Source organism: Falco naumanni, chromosome 4, assembly GCF_017639655.2.
Source record: "Falco naumanni isolate bFalNau1 chromosome 4, bFalNau1.pat, whole genome shotgun sequence".
NCBI classification, from domain to species: Eukaryota; Metazoa; Chordata; class Aves; order Falconiformes; family Falconidae; genus Falco; species Falco naumanni.
Window position 1 is genome coordinate 101,871,866 of NC_054057.1, and position 20,181 is coordinate 101,892,046.

At 42.9% G+C, this 20,181-nt stretch overlaps 2 protein-coding genes across 5 annotated transcripts in view; one reads left to right on the plus strand and one right to left on the minus strand.

Moving 5' to 3' along the window:
* The window catches only part of MGLL (monoglyceride lipase), a 107,529-nt gene that overhangs the window by 71,101 nt on the left and 16,247 nt on the right, over positions 1-20,181 (minus strand). The window lies entirely within an intron of this gene.
* The window catches only part of KBTBD12 (kelch repeat and BTB domain containing 12), a 35,125-nt gene continuing 32,578 nt past the window's right edge, over positions 17,635-20,181 (plus strand). Inside the window, exon 1 of the mRNA XM_040590866.1 lies at positions 17,635-19,885. Within this exon, the coding sequence (XP_040446800.1) occupies positions 18,816-19,885 (1,070 nt within the window). The 5' untranslated portion in view covers positions 17,635-18,815. The remainder of the gene's footprint in view (positions 19,886-20,181) is intronic.

A 20,181-nucleotide genomic window follows, 5' to 3' on the forward strand; every position in this document is an offset into this window, starting at 1 on the left:
CCAATTTTCCCTCTGGATTCACTCACATCACGAGAAGAAACTTCAGTGGTTTATGCCCTGGACAGGCACATTGCTGCAGCACTTGAAGGGAAATCCTGTCCTTGTCACTGCGAGAACAGACAGATTAACAAGTCTGTTATGGCATGGCATTTCCTATTTTATTGCAATATGACTGCATGTAGCCATATTACTATTCATAAAATCTTGGTCACCTCGGTAGAAACAGGAGTTTTATGGCAGAAAACATAATTAAAAGGCGTATTAAAGGAAAAGGTTCTGAGCTTTGAATTATAATATACATAAAAATCAGAATAAGACAACATTATAAATTTTCTCCAGATGGAATTACGGTCTCAATTTTGAGAAGTACCTGACCATTCCTTTTCTCATTTCTGTTACTAAGGATGACTGCATAATCCACTTTACAAACCCAGCATCATTGTTTCAGGACTAAATAATACAGCCAAAAGATGCAGCTATTCTGTCGTGGTTAGAGTGATGCTTTATTTTGGTAGCCAAACTGGAAGCATTGACTGGAGCAGAGTTATTATTGTGCCGCCTGGTTTTCTTGCTGCTTTGCAATTGACAAAGCATCATTTATCATGCTTTGCATTCCAATTTTTCTTTGCATGTTTTCCAGCTCATCATAACATAATTATGTTTCTGTTTCTTCCAGCCAGGGGCTGATACTTTCTTTTACTAAGACAACAGCTGCACTGCACAACCTTGATGAATCCCCATAAGGGTAAAATGTGTCTGTGGTGCTTGTTTCTGCCTTGGCAACCCAAATGTTCAAGCTCTTTTTTTATGACAAGTGCTGTTCTAAAATGCACCCAACGCCGATGCTTTCATAGCATTTCTCAAAATGAGGTTTTATATTGTAATTTAGACGTGAAATATTAAACATCCTGGCTGGTTTGTAATTTTAAAGGCTTCTTTTGTAGCATTTCTTTTTATAGAGTTTATAGGTTCATAAACACTGAGATGGAATTTTAGAGGGGCGTAGTTACTGATGTGCAATTTATTTTTTGAATGAAATTGGTTTTATGTGTGAAAATCAGCACAATCTGGAGGTCCGCTTTATGCCTCTAAAAGGCATCTTAAGGGAGCTTTCATGGAACAGGTGAATCATTTCTTTACTTGGCCTCTGTTGGTCCAGGCACACTGCAACGTAAAGGTAATAATACCAACCTCATCTATAAGTGCATTAACTAGTGGCGGCAAATGCCGTAAAAGACAAGCAGTATGTTTATTATTACTTACTGAGATCTTTTATTTAACCCTAATTTAGTACTTTGAACCTGAGATTTCAATGAACTTCAGAAAGGAACGATAGAATTGTTCTTTTATGGGGGGAAATCAGGGCAGAGAAAAGTGAGGCTCACTGCTGGAGGCAGGCTGAGGGCAGAATCTCTTCTTAATCATCCTGATTTTGTTTACCCAATTATACCATTACTAAATCCCATCTCAGCTCTAAATCTATCCATCACAGCACTGTGAACAACTGAAGCAATAACTTTTTCAGTTGTTAAAAGATTACCCAGAGTTGCAGGTATATGGAATATTGTGTCCCAAACAGAACCACAGCCTGGATAACTACATTCTTCAGAGTAAAATCTTCCCTACAATTTTGCTTTCCATCCTAATCTTCTGGATACTATTACTGCTGCCACCAGCATTGGAAGATTGCTTGCATTTATATATTAAAAAATCAATAATTCTGACGTGGAGGCAGAAGTTTTCACTCGTACGATCAGTCCTATTTACATTTATGTGCACCATCATCTAAGGACACTTTGGGGTATCTGAGCACGAGAGTGTATGTAGCAACGTTTTAGTTGTGTCGACCACATGGGTTACCGATGTGATTGCTGGAAAGGCTCTTAGATGTTGATGGAAACTGTAGCTGCCCAGCCAGGGCTGACTTCACCTTCTGTCCATGAACGGTGAGTGTAATTCTGCCATTGCTAGAAAAGGTAGCAGGCTTATTGTATTGTATATACAATGAACGCGTGGGTCATCAAAAGAGCTTGCCTTGTGCTGTTTCTTCCTTAATAACCCCATGGCAAATCCTGGCAGACTCTGCTCATCTATATTTTAGCTTTTTTCTTGTGTACCTTTGGTTTCTTTGCTCAGTCCACTCACACATATTCACTGTAAGATGTGCATTTTCTTTCTGATTCATGTACAGTAATTACTTCCTAACATCTGCCTAACAGATTTTGTAAGAAAAGTAACTCTGCAAATATTAAGAAACAAAAATTTGTATGAAATCTTTGAAATCTCTATTACTGGGGTTTGTTATCCACAGCTGACTGGATTCATTCCCAGCCAGGAAGCTGGTTCAGCAAAACAGCTGCATTAGTTATTTAACTGGAGGCCTGATTCTACTCTTGCTCACGCTGATGTAAATCAGGAGTAGTACTAGAGAAAATAAAGAATATCCCCAGTGTGAAATCTACATTGGAGAAAAAAATAAGCATTATAGTATGGAACAGCAAGAGAATTCTAGCAGCTATTCTGCCATCCTGATATAGATGTTAGGCAGTAATGTCTTACAGAAATTATATACTACATACACTGTTCACTCCTGGGAGCATTCATCTCTATATATACTGTGGTAGCACCAAGCGGCCAACAAAATTAAGGCTCAGTTGTGCTCAGTGTTGCACCCTAATACCATGGATTCACATGTGACTTATTCTGTACTAAGCATCACATTCATTACTGTTTGCATCTGGCTCCTAATTGTTCCCTCTCAGTTATTTAATTTTTATAGTATCTACTACCATTTACTTTATACCTTCTAGTGTAGGAAAACACCCTCCCTGGTTTTTCTCCTAGGCTGAATTAATGCATGTAATAATTAGCCCTGGAGTACACTTGGAGAAAGGGGTTGTCAAATGAGGAGCATTGCAGTGAAAAAGGGGACAAAGCATCCACAGGCAAAGTATTTCCTATATAAGATGACAATGCTATATCTCAGGACAACAAAGGATTATTACCAGAGTCTCATGTGCTTTAGAGATGGACATCTACAATCCTCAAGGCTGTGAACACCCTTCGTATTTGAACTTTATGTAAATTAGCAGCATCTGCTGTTAGTAACATCAAAAGTCATGGTATCTGAGAGTTCAGTCCCCAAGCCTCATCCTGCTTCCTCCAACACAAGATATCCGTTATGTCTTGGCTACAGTCACTGATTCCCACGTAGCAAAGGTATCTGTGGTTTGGTTTGTGCTTTGGAGTCACAAGCATCTGCAGTTTCTATGGGCTGGTAGAGTCAGTTTGGATTCCTGTTACAGACCCCTCGGTGGGGCTTCCTGAACGTAGGAACCTTCCAGTTCATGGTACTATGCTTTGATACCAGCTTGTGTTGATTATTTTTACTTGCTGACTTTTCCTAGTACATTACTGAATCTTCTCTGGAGTTACAGTAACTTTTTAAATGGAAATCTGAGGTCTGGAGATGCTATCTTTTCAGCAGAAGAGGAAACAGGTCCTGGATGTAATACCTGCACGAAACTCCATCATTCCCAGACTTTGGGAGGTTTTGAGGAAGAGGATAGCAGGGGGAAGGCTGCAACATTCAGCACCAAAGCCAGAGAGCACAAAGCATTTCTTTCCCTCCTGTGCTGTGAAATGTGTATGAGATATCCTGAGCAACGTGTGCGTCCTCAGTCCCCTCCTGAGACCTGCGCCCAGCACCTCAGCGCCAGCAGGAGTGGGATTACAGCAGCAGCTCTGCTTTGGTTTGCACCAAGTATAAAATCACAGCCTGTGATTTTGTAGGGTTCAGTCTGAGATAAGACAGGGGTGGAACCAATCCAGCAATGTCTGCCTGAGACCCAGACCTCCCTCTGCAGTCCTGGTCAGACACCTACCCCCGGCTGCAGCCCAGCAGTACAGCTCCCTGCCATGGCTCATCTGCTCCTTCCTCTGCCCCCGATTTCAAATCTCTTCAGCAATATGTTCTGCAACGAACCAGGATTTCTGGGGCAACTTCAGTAGGATCAGAAAGATACTCTTCTGCTGCTTTGAAATCTGTGAGCGGGAATGATTCATTCAGCAGAGCACCCTTGGCCATTCATCTCTATCTGATGATCAAATATATTTTTAATTATCAATCTGAGGTGATTTTTTTTTCCCCCCACTAGACAATACCCAACTGTATTGTAAGAGATGCTGGGATTGGGCCAGAGAATTTGGCAGCAAGATATGGAACATTTGGGCTTTCAACACTTAGGAACATATGGAAAGAGGTTTGGAAGATTGCCACATGGGATGTAACTTGGAAGATACTACATTTCTTCATCCTTTTTTTTTGTGGACAGAAGTAGAAGAAGTTTTACTTTTTTGAAGGATCCTAATTCCCGTTCATTTTCTATGATGTACTGCTGCTCTGGAATAAGCCACTATGCTCAGTTGCAAGGTTTGAGCAGAATCAGCTGCATGTTTATGGGCAACTGTAGATGGGCAATTAAAAGGGTAGTAGTATTGCAGATCTTTCCAAGTTTTTACCTCCTAATTCATGAGATCCCTCGCAGGTGAACTCACAAAGCTACAGTCTGGTGATCATGGGGTGAAAGAGGCTACCTAGTGCCTGGCCTGAGTCAGGATGTGTGCCATTTACTGAGGTCTTTGAGGATGAGGCCGTGCAGGCGGTCCATCTTTCTTGCTCCTGCTGTGACCATCTGTTTCGCTATCACCTTAACGGCCATGGATGGATAGACAGCTCAAGCTGCCTGCCTGCCTCTGGTACACCGTTTCATCATGTGGTTTGGAGCTCCAGCACTGCACTACAAATACAAATGTCACATTTGGGGCAGCATTGGAACGGGAGAGAGGAGCCACCTCCAGCTCAGTGCTCAGGACCGAGCATGGAGGAACCAGCATCATCTTCATACCACTTTAGGGACAGTTGCCTCATACCCATGGTGGGAGAAGTCTGTGTCTTTCAGAGTTACTGCCTCTGTCAGAAAAGCAGTGCAGGGTTTGCTTTATATTTGGTAACTCATTCAGCATAACCACCGCCTAAGAAAGGTTTTTTAAATGCATTTTTTTGTGGCACAGTTGTGTGCCAGGTTGGGGGACTGCAGCAAACACAGAATTTATTGGAATACACAAACCGGACACCCTTCTTAATTGGCACACAGGCCCTGCATCTTAGTGAATACTAATTAATCTCTCTGACTGGTGGGAAAGCATCGTCATCCTGGTTTAGCGATGAGGGACAAAGACCAAACAGAATGGCAGGGGCTTGTACTGCATGACAGATAAAGTCACATCAGCCAGAATTGCAGTCATCTTTGGTGTCCTGGATGGTCAATCATCCAAGTTTGCCAAGACTGCATCTGAGCAGGAGGGTGGAGGCACCTGGGGACTCTTCCCTCAGTGCCTGTCCCCAACAGCTCAGTTCAGGGCCGGTTGTAGCTCTCATCCCACCCAAGTGCTCAGGTTTCCTTTCCTCCAGAAGGAGCTAAGAGTGATGGGGAGGAGGTGTATGCCAGCTCTGCCTTCAGCAGGCAGCTGGAAACCAGCCGGGATATGCATTCACTTCTGGGAACTGGGTAGCACTCTCAGGGGCTGCATTTTTTTTATAGCCTGAATGTTTCTTGCCCACAGATTCATTGTGGCTTTTTATCTTGCATTTTCATGTGACAGTTTTGTTTCAACATGTGCACCCAAATAATGACCACACAGGGCAAGTTCTTGTTATTACTTTGCTAGTAGCATGCTGGGGATCACTAAGATACCTCTAGATTATGAAAGGGATAAGTGAAGGTTAAGAAGAAGACATCTAGGAATGGGAATTCAGCATGGAGCAATTGAAGACCAGAGCAGAGGAAAGAGCATCTCCTCCAAAGGCATTCAAAGATCTGTGGCAATAGTTCTTGAGGACCAGCCGTGTAAGTCAGGAGACCAAAAAGATAGGCAAACCCCAAACTGTTTGAATGGGATTTATTTTAGAATTAAACTTCTGTCTTTCTGAATAAAACCTGGGAAAGATTGGGTGAGTTTCAAGCACATTTTTAGCTTTATATCCTGTGGCTGCAGCATTTCTGAGCCAGCTAAAATCTGATTTAGAATGTTTTTAATATTTTGCTTCTTCTCACAGAACATAACCCGATTAGAGATATTTCTACTTTCTGTGGCTATAACGGCCCCAACTTCTGCTCTTCTGAGTATGCACTTCCCTTCCCGAGTTTCAGTTTTGGTGCCCATGTAGAAATCTTTTTGACCCTAACACAGTTACAGCTATAATTTTCTTATAGAAATTAAAAATTCCTAAAAATAACGTACAGAACAACCTTTCTACAAACCCTAACGTGATGGGGTTTGCATCCTTATTTGCATCTCCATTCCCATCTCTCCTGATCTAAAAGGAGATAAAATGCTCTCCTATGAGCCCATTCCTTCTGTTTGATTAACTGACAGCTATCACAGGTCTTCCTTCATGCTGTTACAGTTTCATTTCCAGAGAAAAAAAGATGATGGATATAGAGTTCCTGGATTGTGGCACCACTGCAAAAAAAAATCAGGTTTCTGTTTATACCAAAGGACAGGCAGTACCTCCTTAATCAGGCTGTCTGTTCATTGGAAATCAGCAGATATTTTTGCCTGAAAGCATCTGGCAGTGCAGTGTAGCTCAGTAATAACTGATTGTCAGGGGATCAGGAGGGAAACCCCAGAAGAAAGACTGTAGGCACAGTCAGAAGCACTGGTGAGTAGTTGACATTGGGGGCTTTATCTTGCCCTTTTTTTTAATTTTTTTTTTTCCAGATTGCCTGAATTTGATGGAGGCTCTTTCATTTAAAAGACAGAAAGACCTACAAATTAAGCAACATCCAGCTCCTAATGTGTGAAACTGCAATTTGCATACATTGTGGCAGCTGCTGAGTCGGTCCTTATTACCTCCACTGGAGTGTTAATTTAGCTACAACTTTCTCATTTATTTAAATGAAAAAGCAGCGGGTGGTTGGCATGCCACATTATCTGTCAGGCAACCTGGGAATCAGGGTGACAGGGCCAGAAAGAGATTTCAATTCAGAGGGACTGCAGGGGTGCTGCCCGCAGGACCAGTGGTCACAGACGAGCTCAGGGTTGCCCTTGGTCTCCTCTAAAGGTCAGCACTTACCCTAAGAAAGAAAAATATCTATGATGTTGTATTTGGACTGACATAGGCAATAGATAATAGGATTAAACTGGAAGTCTCTCTGTTTCCGGTTTTTTTCTCCCTATATATCCACACTGGCACCATCTATAGGGATATGATAACCAAAATATCATTACTGGTCCTAACATAATGCAAACTGAATAATCAGCATGTGCAGAGCACCTGGTGTAACGTGGTCCAAACCCACCATCAGGGCCTGAATGCACTCTGCTCCTCTGCTCCAGGAGGAGGAGGAGGATGCCAGGGCTGCCCATGTGGGATGTGCCAGGAGCAGCCGTGGCAGCGAGCCGTGCCGGCATCATCACTGCTGCAGCCAGCCTGGAGGTGCTTCCACACACGGCTGATGCCAAGTGGATGCACGGACATCTCAGAGCTACTCACGTGTGGGAAGCAAAGCAAATGCGAGGTGCCAGTTCCCAAATCAGAGGCTGCCTCTGTCTCCCGGAAAAGAGGCTGAGGAGCCCCAGGGGGTTGCTGGGCCGGGAGGAGCAAAGTGCAGTGGCCACACTGGGGAGTCACCTGTGGGCACTGAGTCAAGTGTGAGGCTCTTCCCAGTGCTGTGCCACCCTTTAGTGACACATACGCGTAAAACTACGTATTTGTCAGCAGAGAATGAGCCAGAGCAAAACGCAGAACCAGGGCGAGAGTGACAGGGGAGAGGCGTTTAGTTCAGCACGTTGGTCACAATATTTCAGTGGCAGCAAGGGAAAAACGACGTCTTGTGTGTCTTGATACCACCCAGAGTCCAGCTGCACTGACACAGGTCTCCTCTCAAGTTCAGCCGTAACCGACTGTGGCTGGCGGTGCGCTCGCTGCAAACCCTGCCGTGGCTTCACCTACGGACAATCTGCATGCGCCCACCCATCAAAACAGGCTTTCTGCTTTTGGAAGAACTGTAAATGTTGCGTAGCTCTTCCCAAAGTCTGTACTCAGAAAAACATACTCTTGGAAACTTGGTCAGACTTTTTTCCTGAAGAGAGGGTGTTTTTTCCGACAGGTGAATCACTTGCAGCTGAGATTTAGGAGGGAATCTTTGTTCATGTGAGGCCAGAATGTACAACCGGTGGGTGCCATGCATAAATTATTCTAAAACATTAAATTCAACACATATTTCCTAAACACTGATATAATCGCATCAAATGTGTCTCTTCTGTCTCTGACATCTACTTCTTACCGTTGTTTTAAAATACACTGTGTTAAAAGATCACACATTTATTGTATTGCCACGGATATTCTTCCTTTTGCCATTAACTTAACGAAGTTCAGTGAAAACTTTTGTCTTCGCCCACTTCTCAGCCATTCATTTTTATAATTAAAATCACCATGGCAACAGATAATGATATCAGAATGAAAGGATTATGACTTAATTACACAAAGAAGGTGAAAACAGGCTTGGCTTACAGCAGAGCAAGCTTTTAATTCTAGCAAAAATATCAGGGCCCTGCTTCACCGCTGTGTTACGGCGTTTGTGTAATCACAAAGTGCTGCCAAGAGCCGCCCAGCAGTTGCTCTGCTGCGAGACAGGGTGTCCCGGTTAATTCCGTGAAGAGCAAGAGAAATATTCAGAATTTCATGAGTGATAAAAAGAAATCTGTCTTAAAAGCATTAGTCGGTGTTTTTGTGAAATAGGCTCATTATAGGAATTAGCTTAAGAAACGCACCCATAAAGGAAACATGATTATTAGCATGGTAGCGGAGTGGATTCATATAAATAAAATTCATTACGTGAACGCTCCATGTTAACCATCACCATGCTATAAATTGTTCCACATACCAGGAGAACAAGGCAATTTAGGGGATATGGTCCATTTTTATCACAGCTGTGGCATTTCATCAGTTCACTGTTCCATCCTGGCTTCTGTGAAAGCTATAGTATCAGATTGGATATTCTGGTTTCTAAGATAAAGCTGAACTTTTAATGAGAACAATCTGGGAGTTTAGACAACATATATCTTTGTAATCTGATCTACTGAATTTTCTGACGTGAGTAAACTTTATTCACTTCGATTTTTTCCCTAGTTCTGTTCACAAATTACGTGAAATATGCTTTTTTAAATGATGTCTTAATTTTCCCCCTAAAACCAACAAACTGCTATTAGCAGTTAAGCATTCCTGAAAACTCCCTCCATGGCTTTTGGAAAAACTCTGTAATAAAACCATCAGACTAAAAATCTAGATAAGGAAATACATTTCATTTTTATTTTCTCAGAAGCTGTTATGATCAATCAACGAATTACTATGGCGAATAAGTAAATTAATGCCATTTAAAAAGGAATGTTCTGAAAACTCCTTAATGTCTTTCTCAACTAAAAGTATAGGTTCAACATTAATCAATTTTATAACCCTAAATTTTGCTTAATCTTTTTTCCATCCTTGCTTAAACATATGGAGATATAAATAGTGTATTATGGCCCTCTCTATTCCCCTTTGATTTACAGAGTACCAGATCTACAGCTGATGTAAATCAGTGCAGCCTCACTATTCTGGACGAGTTTAGTGGATCTGTTTCTGATTTACATCAACACAAACTAGAAGATAGTCAGGCCTTAAAATATACACGTAATACTTATATTCTGTCAGGAATCCTTATTTTACACATAACTTCAGCTCTTAGCGATCTAGCAAGGGCAGGAGAAACAGTTTGGGGAAATTCCTCTCAGCTGTAGACAGTGGCTTTGGTTTTGAGAGTGACTTGGGTCAATGAGCAACAGCATCTCCCCTGGAGTGGTACCCAGACCTCAGCGGTACGTGGGAGTCAGTGCGATCATCATCTACACTGCGACGGCCCCAGCTGCCCAGAAACAGCTGCGGCACAGAGCTGTGCTTGTCGTGTGCCTGTGGCAAGCTCTAGGGGAGGGATATAGTCCTCTTGGTGGGCTACTGACACAAGCGGTGGCCGTGCCACCCCGTGGAGGAGCCGGCTGCTCTTTAGCACTGAGTCTGGCAGGCGGTGGGCCAGGCAGCATGCAGGCAGGGGAGAAGAAGAGCAGCACCGGTGCCAGTCAGCTGCGTCCTAATGTGCCCCTGTGCATGACATTAAATCAGCTCCTTCGCCCAGCCAGGAGCCCAGCAAGGGCTATTTATAGCCCTGGCACCTCGCTGCCCGACAGAAGCTCTGTGCTGCTGTATGAGGTCTCTGTTTCCCTCTCCCACGCACTCTCACGGGCACCTGCCGCTCCCAGCGACGGAAAGGTACATTTAAATCCTTCCCCTACTCAGAGCAGGGAAGAGAAAGAAGTTTGGTGCTGAGATGGTCAGGCAGTGTGGGCATGGCAGGGCCAGGCTGCTCCGGGTGGCTGGGTGTGTGGGAACTTTGTGGGCAGGGGTACTTGAATGTATGTCTCGGGGAACCCTTAAAGATGCTGGAGAGGGGGCCTGTACATGGCGAGGCAGGGTCAGCTGCGAGGCAGCTGTGTGGGGAGGAGGCTGTAGGACCCATCGTCGGTGCCAAAACAGAAGCCCTCGCAGGTCCTTACAGTGCCTGCTGTCCAGTTCGTAAAGGAAATGTAAGAGATCAATTACTAAGTCAGGATGGGAACCCCTGAACATCACCCAGCTTGGGGTCTGTCTGCAGCTCTGTGGGCTCTGCCAGCGGTGTGGGAACAGGACCAGCCAGCGGATGCAGTAACTCCAGTGTCGGAGGTCTGTGCACGGCAGGGCTTTGCATACTGCACAAGCCTGCAAACATCTAGACTTGCTTCCAGCAAGGAAGCTGGGAGAAACTGTTACTTCTCCCATCAGGGTATCTATATGTACCTATACATCTGATGCTTATCATCAAGAGGCTGAACATTTTTAACATGAGGCTTCAGCAGGGGCTGCAGGTGTGGCACGAATCCGTGTTAGTGCAGGGGCCATTTTGGAGGTGGTGCTGTGGTGATGCCATGGGTTGCTCTGAATTTTCTTTTCTGTGGGTATGGACATGCCCAGATGTTTGCTTGGTAGTGATTGCAATTGAAACTAGAGAAATTTATAGGGAAGGCTGGACTCAAACAGTAACTAATGGAATGCTGACGTCAAGTTATAAGGGTTTACAACTTGCAATTTATTTTAATTTCACTGCTGAGTGACTGGGTTATTAGACATTTTACTAGCATTTGCTCACCAAATGGATACGTACTTCAGAGTTTTCTGCAAATATTAGCAACTAGAGTTCACAGTCTTTTCTGTTGTAAAAATGCAAATAAAGCACAGTTTGCGCCAAGTTATTAAATTACGTTTCTTTTAATTGTGATACATTCCAATTTACACTGTATGATATAATTGTTCCAGAAAGCCTTTCCTACACTTGCCAGTATGTTTAGATCAATGCAAAAAGAGAAATCTCTAAGACCTTTGCCAGGCTGCTTAAAGAGCTACTGAAATACATTTTAGAAATACATTTTCCTTCTGCTGGCATCTGTCATTGGAAGTGTAAAAAACTTGTGCATCCCCCTTCTGTGAATGAGCACTTTGCCATTTCAATTAGATTTGATATGTAAGAAAAATGATCTGCACATGTGAACTGTAAAAGAGACGGCTCTGTACGTCTGTATATATTTAGCTTCCATTCTCCTCATGCAATTAATGCACATACTTAGCTCAGACTGGGCTTGGTTATAGGCATTTGTTTGTGAACAGAACTACATCCATTTTCTACTTAAATCGTGGGATTCTTTTGACTGATTTCACTGAGCTTTGAATCAGAGTAAGATTAAGGTCAGGTGAAGGCATATTTGAAAAGATGGCCCACAGGGTCTTTCATTTTCAGCTGCTTTGATTTTTTTCATGAATCTATAACAGTTTAAAGAAAAAAAAATATGCCTGGTATTTGCTGAGATAGGATCAATATTAATCCAATCCCATATCTAGGCCTCTGTTTTGGCAGTAAACAGAGCCTAAACTGTCAAATCTTTCCAGAATCATAAACAACCCAAAGGCTTTGAAAACTGATCAAAGCATCTTCAGGTCTCCGATGGTCAAATGTGCTCCCAAACACAGTTCTGAAGCTTTGCAGCCTGCTTGAAAATCTCACTGTTAGGTGTCAAGCTTCTCCTAACCCAAAGAGCCTTATTAAGTCCCTTTATATTTTTAATTAAGAGCAACAAAATGGGAAAGAAAGTAAATAAGCTACTGGAGAAAGGAAAGGCTGTGCCTGTAGCAGTGCAAGTGGAGAGCCCGCAGGCTCTGCTGGCAGGGGGATGCTTGCAGCAGCAGGGACGCGGTGATGCACTCAGGGGAACACAAACACTGCCGCAACTGTCTGCATCGATGGCAGCAGCTTATAGGTCAGCAGCTTGTTTTTCTGCACTGAGAGCCTCCTTTTACACCACTTGCAGACTGTAACTGGCTGAGCAAGCTCCCATGAGCATGCCTGGCAGCACACATCCCTATGGATAGCTGGCCTACGCTTGGGTATCGTGAGACCTCGGACTGCCTTGGCTCAAGCTCCTCAGGATCAGATGGCATGTGTAAAAAAAACACAGGGTGCCACAGGGGCTGAGGCAGGGAAATGGTTAAAACCTCTGTCAGAAGGATTGCCATACTTTATCTTATATAGGCCAATGACATAATTTGATTTGTAGTGCTCACAGTTTCAAAACCCCCAAATTCCTCCTTCCCCGCCAGCAATACATCAATTCAGAACACCTGAAAGGTACCTGCTGTGGGGCTGGTCCTGGGAGATAGGTAGGTTCAGCAAGGAGAGCTCTTTTTCTGACTTTAATGGGAAGGAGCTCACGTCATCTGGCAAACCCAAGCAATTTAAGGCTGAAGTTTTACCTTTACAAGCGATGCAGATGCTTCAGTTCCTAAACTGCACAGTGAGCTTAGGGAGGACTTGGACTTTTGATTAGAAGCCTTTGAAAACCTGAAAATCCTAAAACTCTAAGTGACTAGCAACTGACAGAATATGGAAAACTTCAGGAAAGGTACCCTGGCTGCTAGTAGCTATGGTGATACTTGAGACGCATCCAAACGCTAACATGTCTAATTATCACGGAGAACCATTTACCTGTATGCCCTCTCAAACTGTATAGACATACATTTTCTAAAAAGAATTGGATATTCTCCCGCTTAATGCTCTGCCACAAGTTTGATTCTTTTATCTGGATAGGATGGATGAAATTAATTCAAGAGATAATATCTACGTGTTCCCCGAAACTGTGAGTGACCTTTCCAGCACAGATATCTAGCCACAGACTAGAGATGCTTTCTAGTCTGACCACTGATAACTATTCTCTGAATTTGCTTTTTTCAGCCAGTTAGGCATCTAACTTTTCTTGATTTAGTCAGTTGATTGCATCATAGTTTGTAATGATATCAGGTAGGACCATATCGGTAACTTCACTCAAGACAAAGTATCTAATTTATCCCCTATTTTCCCTGAAAAAATGAAGAAAATTAGATTGGATTGACACAATTTGTTCTTGATAAATAGGCGCTATAGCTGCTTTTATCGCCTTATTACCCTCAAAATTCTTATAACTCAATCATGTAATCATTTCTTCCGGCATCTTTCCAGGTATCAGAATTAAGAGAATTAAGTTCCTATTATCCTATAGCTATGGGAACATCTATAATTCCCTGGAAGCTTCCTTTTTATATATTATTCTATCTTTTCCTTTTACTAAGGTTAGCGTTATTACTTGCCCTTCTCCAGCACTGCAGGATCTTTTGCACACCTTAAAATCTTGATCTTAAATGCCAGCACAGCCTTCATAATTAAACCCCGAGATTATAACATTATTATCATCTGGGTACTGATTTCTGCCTCACTGTGGCTGTCAGCCAAATGTCATAATGCATACAATTAACAGATTTGCTTCCCAGCTTACTGATAACAAAGGAAGCACAAATAATTCATAGGCAGAGGCACCGGTTCTTTGATGTGACTGAACTCTGATCCTTTCAGCACCTGAAGGGAGGCAGGCTGAAGACAGGGCAACCTCATTAAGGCGAAGAACAAGAAAGCAAGCAAGCAGAGGAGGAAGAGGAGGATGCGGGAGGTGCCCCCTGCGCCGCAGCCCGCTGCCCCATGCTGGCTGCTGTGACCTTTTCTGGGCCAGGTCCTGCAGCTCCCACCCTCCCACCACGGCATGGGAAAGGGGAGATTCCTTGGGACTGGGGAAAAAGAAAAACAAGAAAAATCTATGTCCTGGGCAAAAATACAGAAAAAAATAATGTTTCTAATTACAAGGTAGCTTCCCCCCACTCCCCGAGAGGTTAAGGGAAATTCCTGATGAGATACTTCCATCTGGTTTACAGTCCCTTCGCGCTGGGGCAGTTCAAAGAGGCTGCAGCGTAACTGAGAATTGAGGACAGCATTTATTTATAGTTTGATAGCCTCATAAAAGCTGTAGAGCTGAGCTCACAGCAGTGCGCTTATTTGTGTTTTGAACTGTTCATGCAGCACCCTCCTGCCTTGCAAAATGTATGCTGTAGCTCCTGCATAAAATTATACATGACTCTTCATACGGTTCATGACACAAAGGAGGAAGAAAGAAAAAAAAGAAAGTTAAATTAGACTAACAAAACAGCTGATATAAAAATTAAAGTAGCAGCCAGAACTGAAGGAAAATTAACAACCTGACTCTGAAATAAAGTAACATCCAATGAAGATTTGTACCTGAATCCATTTTTCACAATAGAAGAAAAAAAAAAAAATCCCAAAACTCTGAATAAGGCAATAACTCTGATTTCAGCTCCTGGTGACATTACAAAGGTTCTGAACCTTGCACTGCAGGTTTTATAATGACAACCCACCCTCTGGCACAATCTCACTATAGTGTCTCACTGCAAATTATATTTGTATCACATTTATCCTTTCTTTTAATATCAATGTACCATCTTTTTTCCTCTGTAACCCAGAGGGGAAAGCAAAGCGGCACCATTTCATTATTACCCTTTAATAGTCTTTCCAGTGATATAAAGGAGAATATTAATATCCTTCCAATGACCTCACCTAAACACTGCAAAAAGCCAGGAGGGGAGTGACAAGTTTGTAGCTAATGCACAGGGATGAATTTCTGGAGTTAATGAAAGGATTTCACCCCTGGGTTTCAATCCTGTTTTCTTTTTAACCTTTTAGCTTCAGCTTTCTCAGCTGTAGGATGGAGAAAGTAGACACATGCAAGTCTACAGCATGGTTTTGTTGAGTACGGTTCAGTCAGGAGCTTGGTGTGCTGTCAAAGCCAGGAGATGAAGACGGTGCATTCTTAGAGGAAAGGCAAATACCATCTTCTTGAAAGTGTGAGGTGAGGAGCTCTGCCTGTAGCTGTGGCTGGGGAAGCAGCGTTGCTCTGCAGAGCTCCGTGAGGTGGGTGAAGAGGAGGTCGGGGGGTCGCAGATGATCTTGACTGCAAGGTGGAGACCCCTTGCATGATTCAGCCCAAGGATGAGGCGATGGTTGGGTATGGACCAGCTCCAGGAGAAGGGAGGCCATGTCCCCTTCCACTCACAGGCTGTACATAGCTCTGCTGGTGCTCCTGGGGAGGATGCCCAGAGCTGACCCACCAGGTCTGCGGGGGGCAGAGGAGACCACCCCGCACTGGGTGCACATGGGCAGTGCCCTTCATCGCCAGGGTAGTGGTGTAGGGCTTATCCATCAGATAATTTGTGCCGAAAGCAGTGCATAAATGGCACGAGCTACACTGTTCTTTAAGATTCCTATTGCTAATGTCTTAATGATGAAAGAGAGGAGAAAACGGCTGTGAGCATGTTGTGCCAGATATCCTAATCACTGGTAAATGAACACATAAAATTCGCAAATCTGATGAACGGTGTAATCAAAGACAGAGTTGCTCTTAAGAAAGCTAAATTAACAGTGAAAGAAAACTTGAAGGTGACCAGCAAAGGAAGTGAAATCATAACTCAGTTCTACATGCTGCTGCTTCCTGATCTGTGCAAAAATCTGGGAAAGATGATGATGATTAATCATCTCACTTGTTCTTCACATTAAAAATGCACATTTTGTCCATTATGGAAAAGCTGGAGGATTTGTGAAGCTCTGACATCACAAAAGAGAAAGAAGAGAAGTTGATCAGTTTGGAGGAAAAACCCTGGTTAGTCAGCTTGCTGAACAGGATTGGGGTCTTGTTGGTAGTTATTAACACTTTCATCCAGATGGAAAGTGAACAACTGGCTAAAGACACTACAGCTCATCTGCTTGAAATATGTGTGCTTATGATACATGATCTTTGAGATGTGGTGTGGTTCCTTTATCAAAGTGCAGTGAAGATCAAGTATTATGTGGTGATACAACAACACAAGGGGGTAAAAGATAAACTGCCCATCTAATTATCATGTAGGGCAATTTTCTATCTCAGAAAAGGCTTCTACTGACTGTAAGGACTGCTCCAGAGGCATTTGATGCAAGATTAAGACCTATGTTTTCTCAGGGGAAAAAAAAAAAAAAAGGGTTTCTAGATTTTGGAAATACCGTGGCTTTATTTTTTATGTTAAACTTACTGCCTTTGATTGATTTTTAGAAGTACCATAAGAGGAGCTCAGAGCTTGGCACACACTCAGACTATGAAGTTAATGTTTTGTCTTCCAAAGCCATTTTTAAAATCTGGTAATAACCCAGATTCATTTCTCAGATTTGTTGCTTCTACTTACCAATTTGGAATATGGAAAGAATTGATAAAATCAAGGAAATGCTAGTTTTCAAGCATGCCTAGCTTTTAATTTAGCACTCAAAGTGAGGGATCTATGTAATTTGCTAAAACAGAATGATGACTACTTCTAAAAACAACCGAACAGCTAAAAGAGTAGGTCTGAGATTGATGATGTATCTGTAGATTTCCTTTTCACCTGGGAAATAACTATGGTATTTTTAAAAAATCCATCTATCTAGATCTGCAGAGAAATCTGGACCGTTTGTTAAAATACCTTTAAGTGGATTTAAATAATGTCATATACACATTTTTTATGTTCATACCTATTTCTTTAATGAAACTAAGACTACACTGTGTGCTTCCAGGATGTGAGAAAACTGGTTCAATCCTCCATACAAGACCACGATCCTGCAAATATTTAAGCTGGTGAGGAATGTTACTAATTCAAATAGTCTCATTAAGCAATTCATAGCCTGTTTCCAATGTGTTTCAAACATGGTTATACTACGGCTTTAGGACTTGTGTATTGGTGATTCATGACATGAATCAAGGGATGCGTTTCCACAACAGAACTGCCTCCTTCCCACATTAGAGACAAACACTTTGTTAAGGGCTGGTGTCCCTCAAGTGATGGGGAACAATCACTCTCCCATTGACAGCTCTACCAGTGTACCTCATGTTCTGCAGCTTGCTGATCTGAACACCAGACAGGTTCAGTAAAGCCCACCCCCACCCCCCAAAAAACAAAACAAAACAAAAAAACAACACAGAAATGGGACCAATAAGTTCCTTCTGTTTTCCCATAAATAAAACTAAAGGGAGTATGTGAATAATTATATTTTAATTTAAAATCCCATTCGAGCTTCCAGTAAGTGGAACCAAACCTCTGTGAATCTGCAGCACTTAAACATCCCGCTGAGAAGCAGGAGGACAGCTCAACAGCTGGACCCTATTTACTAATCCTTTGTTTATCCCAAAGCAAACCAGTAGCAACCCTGTAGGAACCAGTGACCTACACTTTGGTGTGAAAGAGTAAAGAATCTGGCCAGCTGGACCAAGTTGCTTCCTGCCAATTCCACGGCATACCTCAGGGGTGGAAGCTGTCCCTGCCTGCATCACTGCCTTGGCTCCCTCAGCTCGAAGCCTGGGCAGAAAGCTACTGGTAAAGTGGGGTGTGATGGGGCCGGGACAGATCTGTTGGTAGAGTAATGAGGTTGCAGCTTCCTAACTGCTTTGCAGAGGGCTTGCAAATTAAAATCACGCTGCAAACTGGTAGCCAAGTCTGGTGGTAAAGCACAGTATTAAACCCAGCCGACTGGGTTGTACTAGTGGCTTTATTTCCCACCTGCTTTGCAGAGGTGGAAAAACTGTAAAAGCTAATGAGAGAAGCAAGATTCATGGTTTTGCATTTTTTTAATCTTGTAAAACCCTTTTCTGAAGGCTCTGCTCAGGCATAGCTCCTGGTTTGAGGGGAGCAGTGAGCACTGGAAGGGCACCGCTCCGCTGTAGCTGTCTGACGTAAGGGGCTGTTGGAAACGTAAGGTACTTTCAGCATCTAAGCAAGGACTAATGTCCTTCAGGTGCATGTCAGAGACAAAGCTTGAATAGCTGAGGGATTAAGGGCCTGATCTAGACTTTATTAAATTCAGTGGAAAACTTTCCCTCCATTTTAATAGGCTCCGGATCAGGATCAGGGAGAAGAGGGACAAAGCAGCTGGAAAAGACTGTTTTGAAGGGAAATCTGATTTTCTTTAAATAATCACAAAACCTCAGGGGGAGGATTGGATACTGAAGATCATTTGAAGTGTTGATTTTAATTTTATTTTGTCTTAGAGTACTTGAGCCTGAGACCTCACCATAATTTTGCACACTTTTTATGCATTACTGATTCGTATCACATCCTATGGAAGGCTATCTTTAGATATTAACAGCAATAGAATTTGTTCTTAGTGGACAATGTTATGCTTCTACCTCTAGAGACATTCCTGATGAAGACCTAGAATTCTGAGGAGATTTACAAACAGGAACTTTGGAGATTAACCATGGATCCTAAGGGCGAGGAGAAAAGAAAGCAGCGCCATGGCTTGACTTTGTTGGAACAAGTAAAGAGAATGAAAGAATCAACAGAGATCATTGATGTTGTCCTGGTGGCGGAAGGTGAGAAATTCCCCTGCCATAAGGTGGTGCTGGCTGCCTTCAGTCCCTACTTCAAAGCCATGTTTACCTGTGGCTTGGTGGAATGCACACAGAGGGAAGTGGTGCTGTACGACATCTCCGCAGAGAGCGTGTCCGTGATACTCCATTACATGTACAGCGCCGACCTGCGCCTCGCTGATCAGAACGTGCAGACTGTTGCGCTTGCTGCTTATTTCATGCAAATGGAAGATGTTTTCAGTATGTGCCAGAAGTACATGATGGACCATATGGATGCTTCCAACTGTGTGGGCATCTACTACTTTGCCAGCCACATTGGGGCAGAAGATTTAGCTGATCAAGCGAGGAAATACTTGTATCAGCATTTTGCTGAGGTGAGTTTACAAGAAGAAATATTAGAGATTGAATTCCAGCAGCTGTTGACTCTCATAAAATCAGACGATCTGAACATTTCCAGGGAGGAAAGCATTCTGGACCTCGTCATTAGATGGGTCAAGCACAGCAGGAAGTCACGTGTAGAGCACCTTACTGAGCTCCTGAAGCAAGTGAGGCTGGTACTTGTCAGCCCTTCCTTTCTTGTGGAAGCCCGGAAAAGGAACACAATGATCCTGTGCAATTCTGAATGCAATGACATGTTTGAGGAAGCACTGAAAACCATCAAACTATCCAGCCACCCTTCTCTCAGCCTGCGTTACGGCATGGAGACTACGGATCTCTTACTCTGCATTGGCAACAATTCTTTCGGCATTAGGTCAAGACATGGTAGCTATGCAGATGCCAGTTTTTGTTATGCTCCTGCGACACAAAAGACTTACTTCATTTCCTCTCCAAAGTATGGCGAGGGTTTAGGATGTGTTTTCACGGGTGTTGTCACTGAGAAAAATGATATTATTGTGGCAGGTGAGGCAAGCGCTGTCAAAATGTCTAGACAAAAGACCGGGAACATCGAAATCTATAGGTATGTACCCTTTGTCAGAAAACCCCAAATTATTTAAAAAAATTAAATCAAATAATATTTCCGGGGACAAAATAAGACCATTAGACAAAGCGTTCTTTACTTGAAAGTTTTCCCAGAGATTTTGATTGCTCTAATCAATTTGTCGCAATTTTTCTTTATAGCACAGAATTATATACATATAACCAAATCTTGATGCTTTTTCTCCTGAAAGAAGGAGGATTTACTCCAGTGGCATCTCTGTGTAAATGAGTTTGGTTAGATCCTACATCAATGTATGTGGATTTCACATTGTCCTT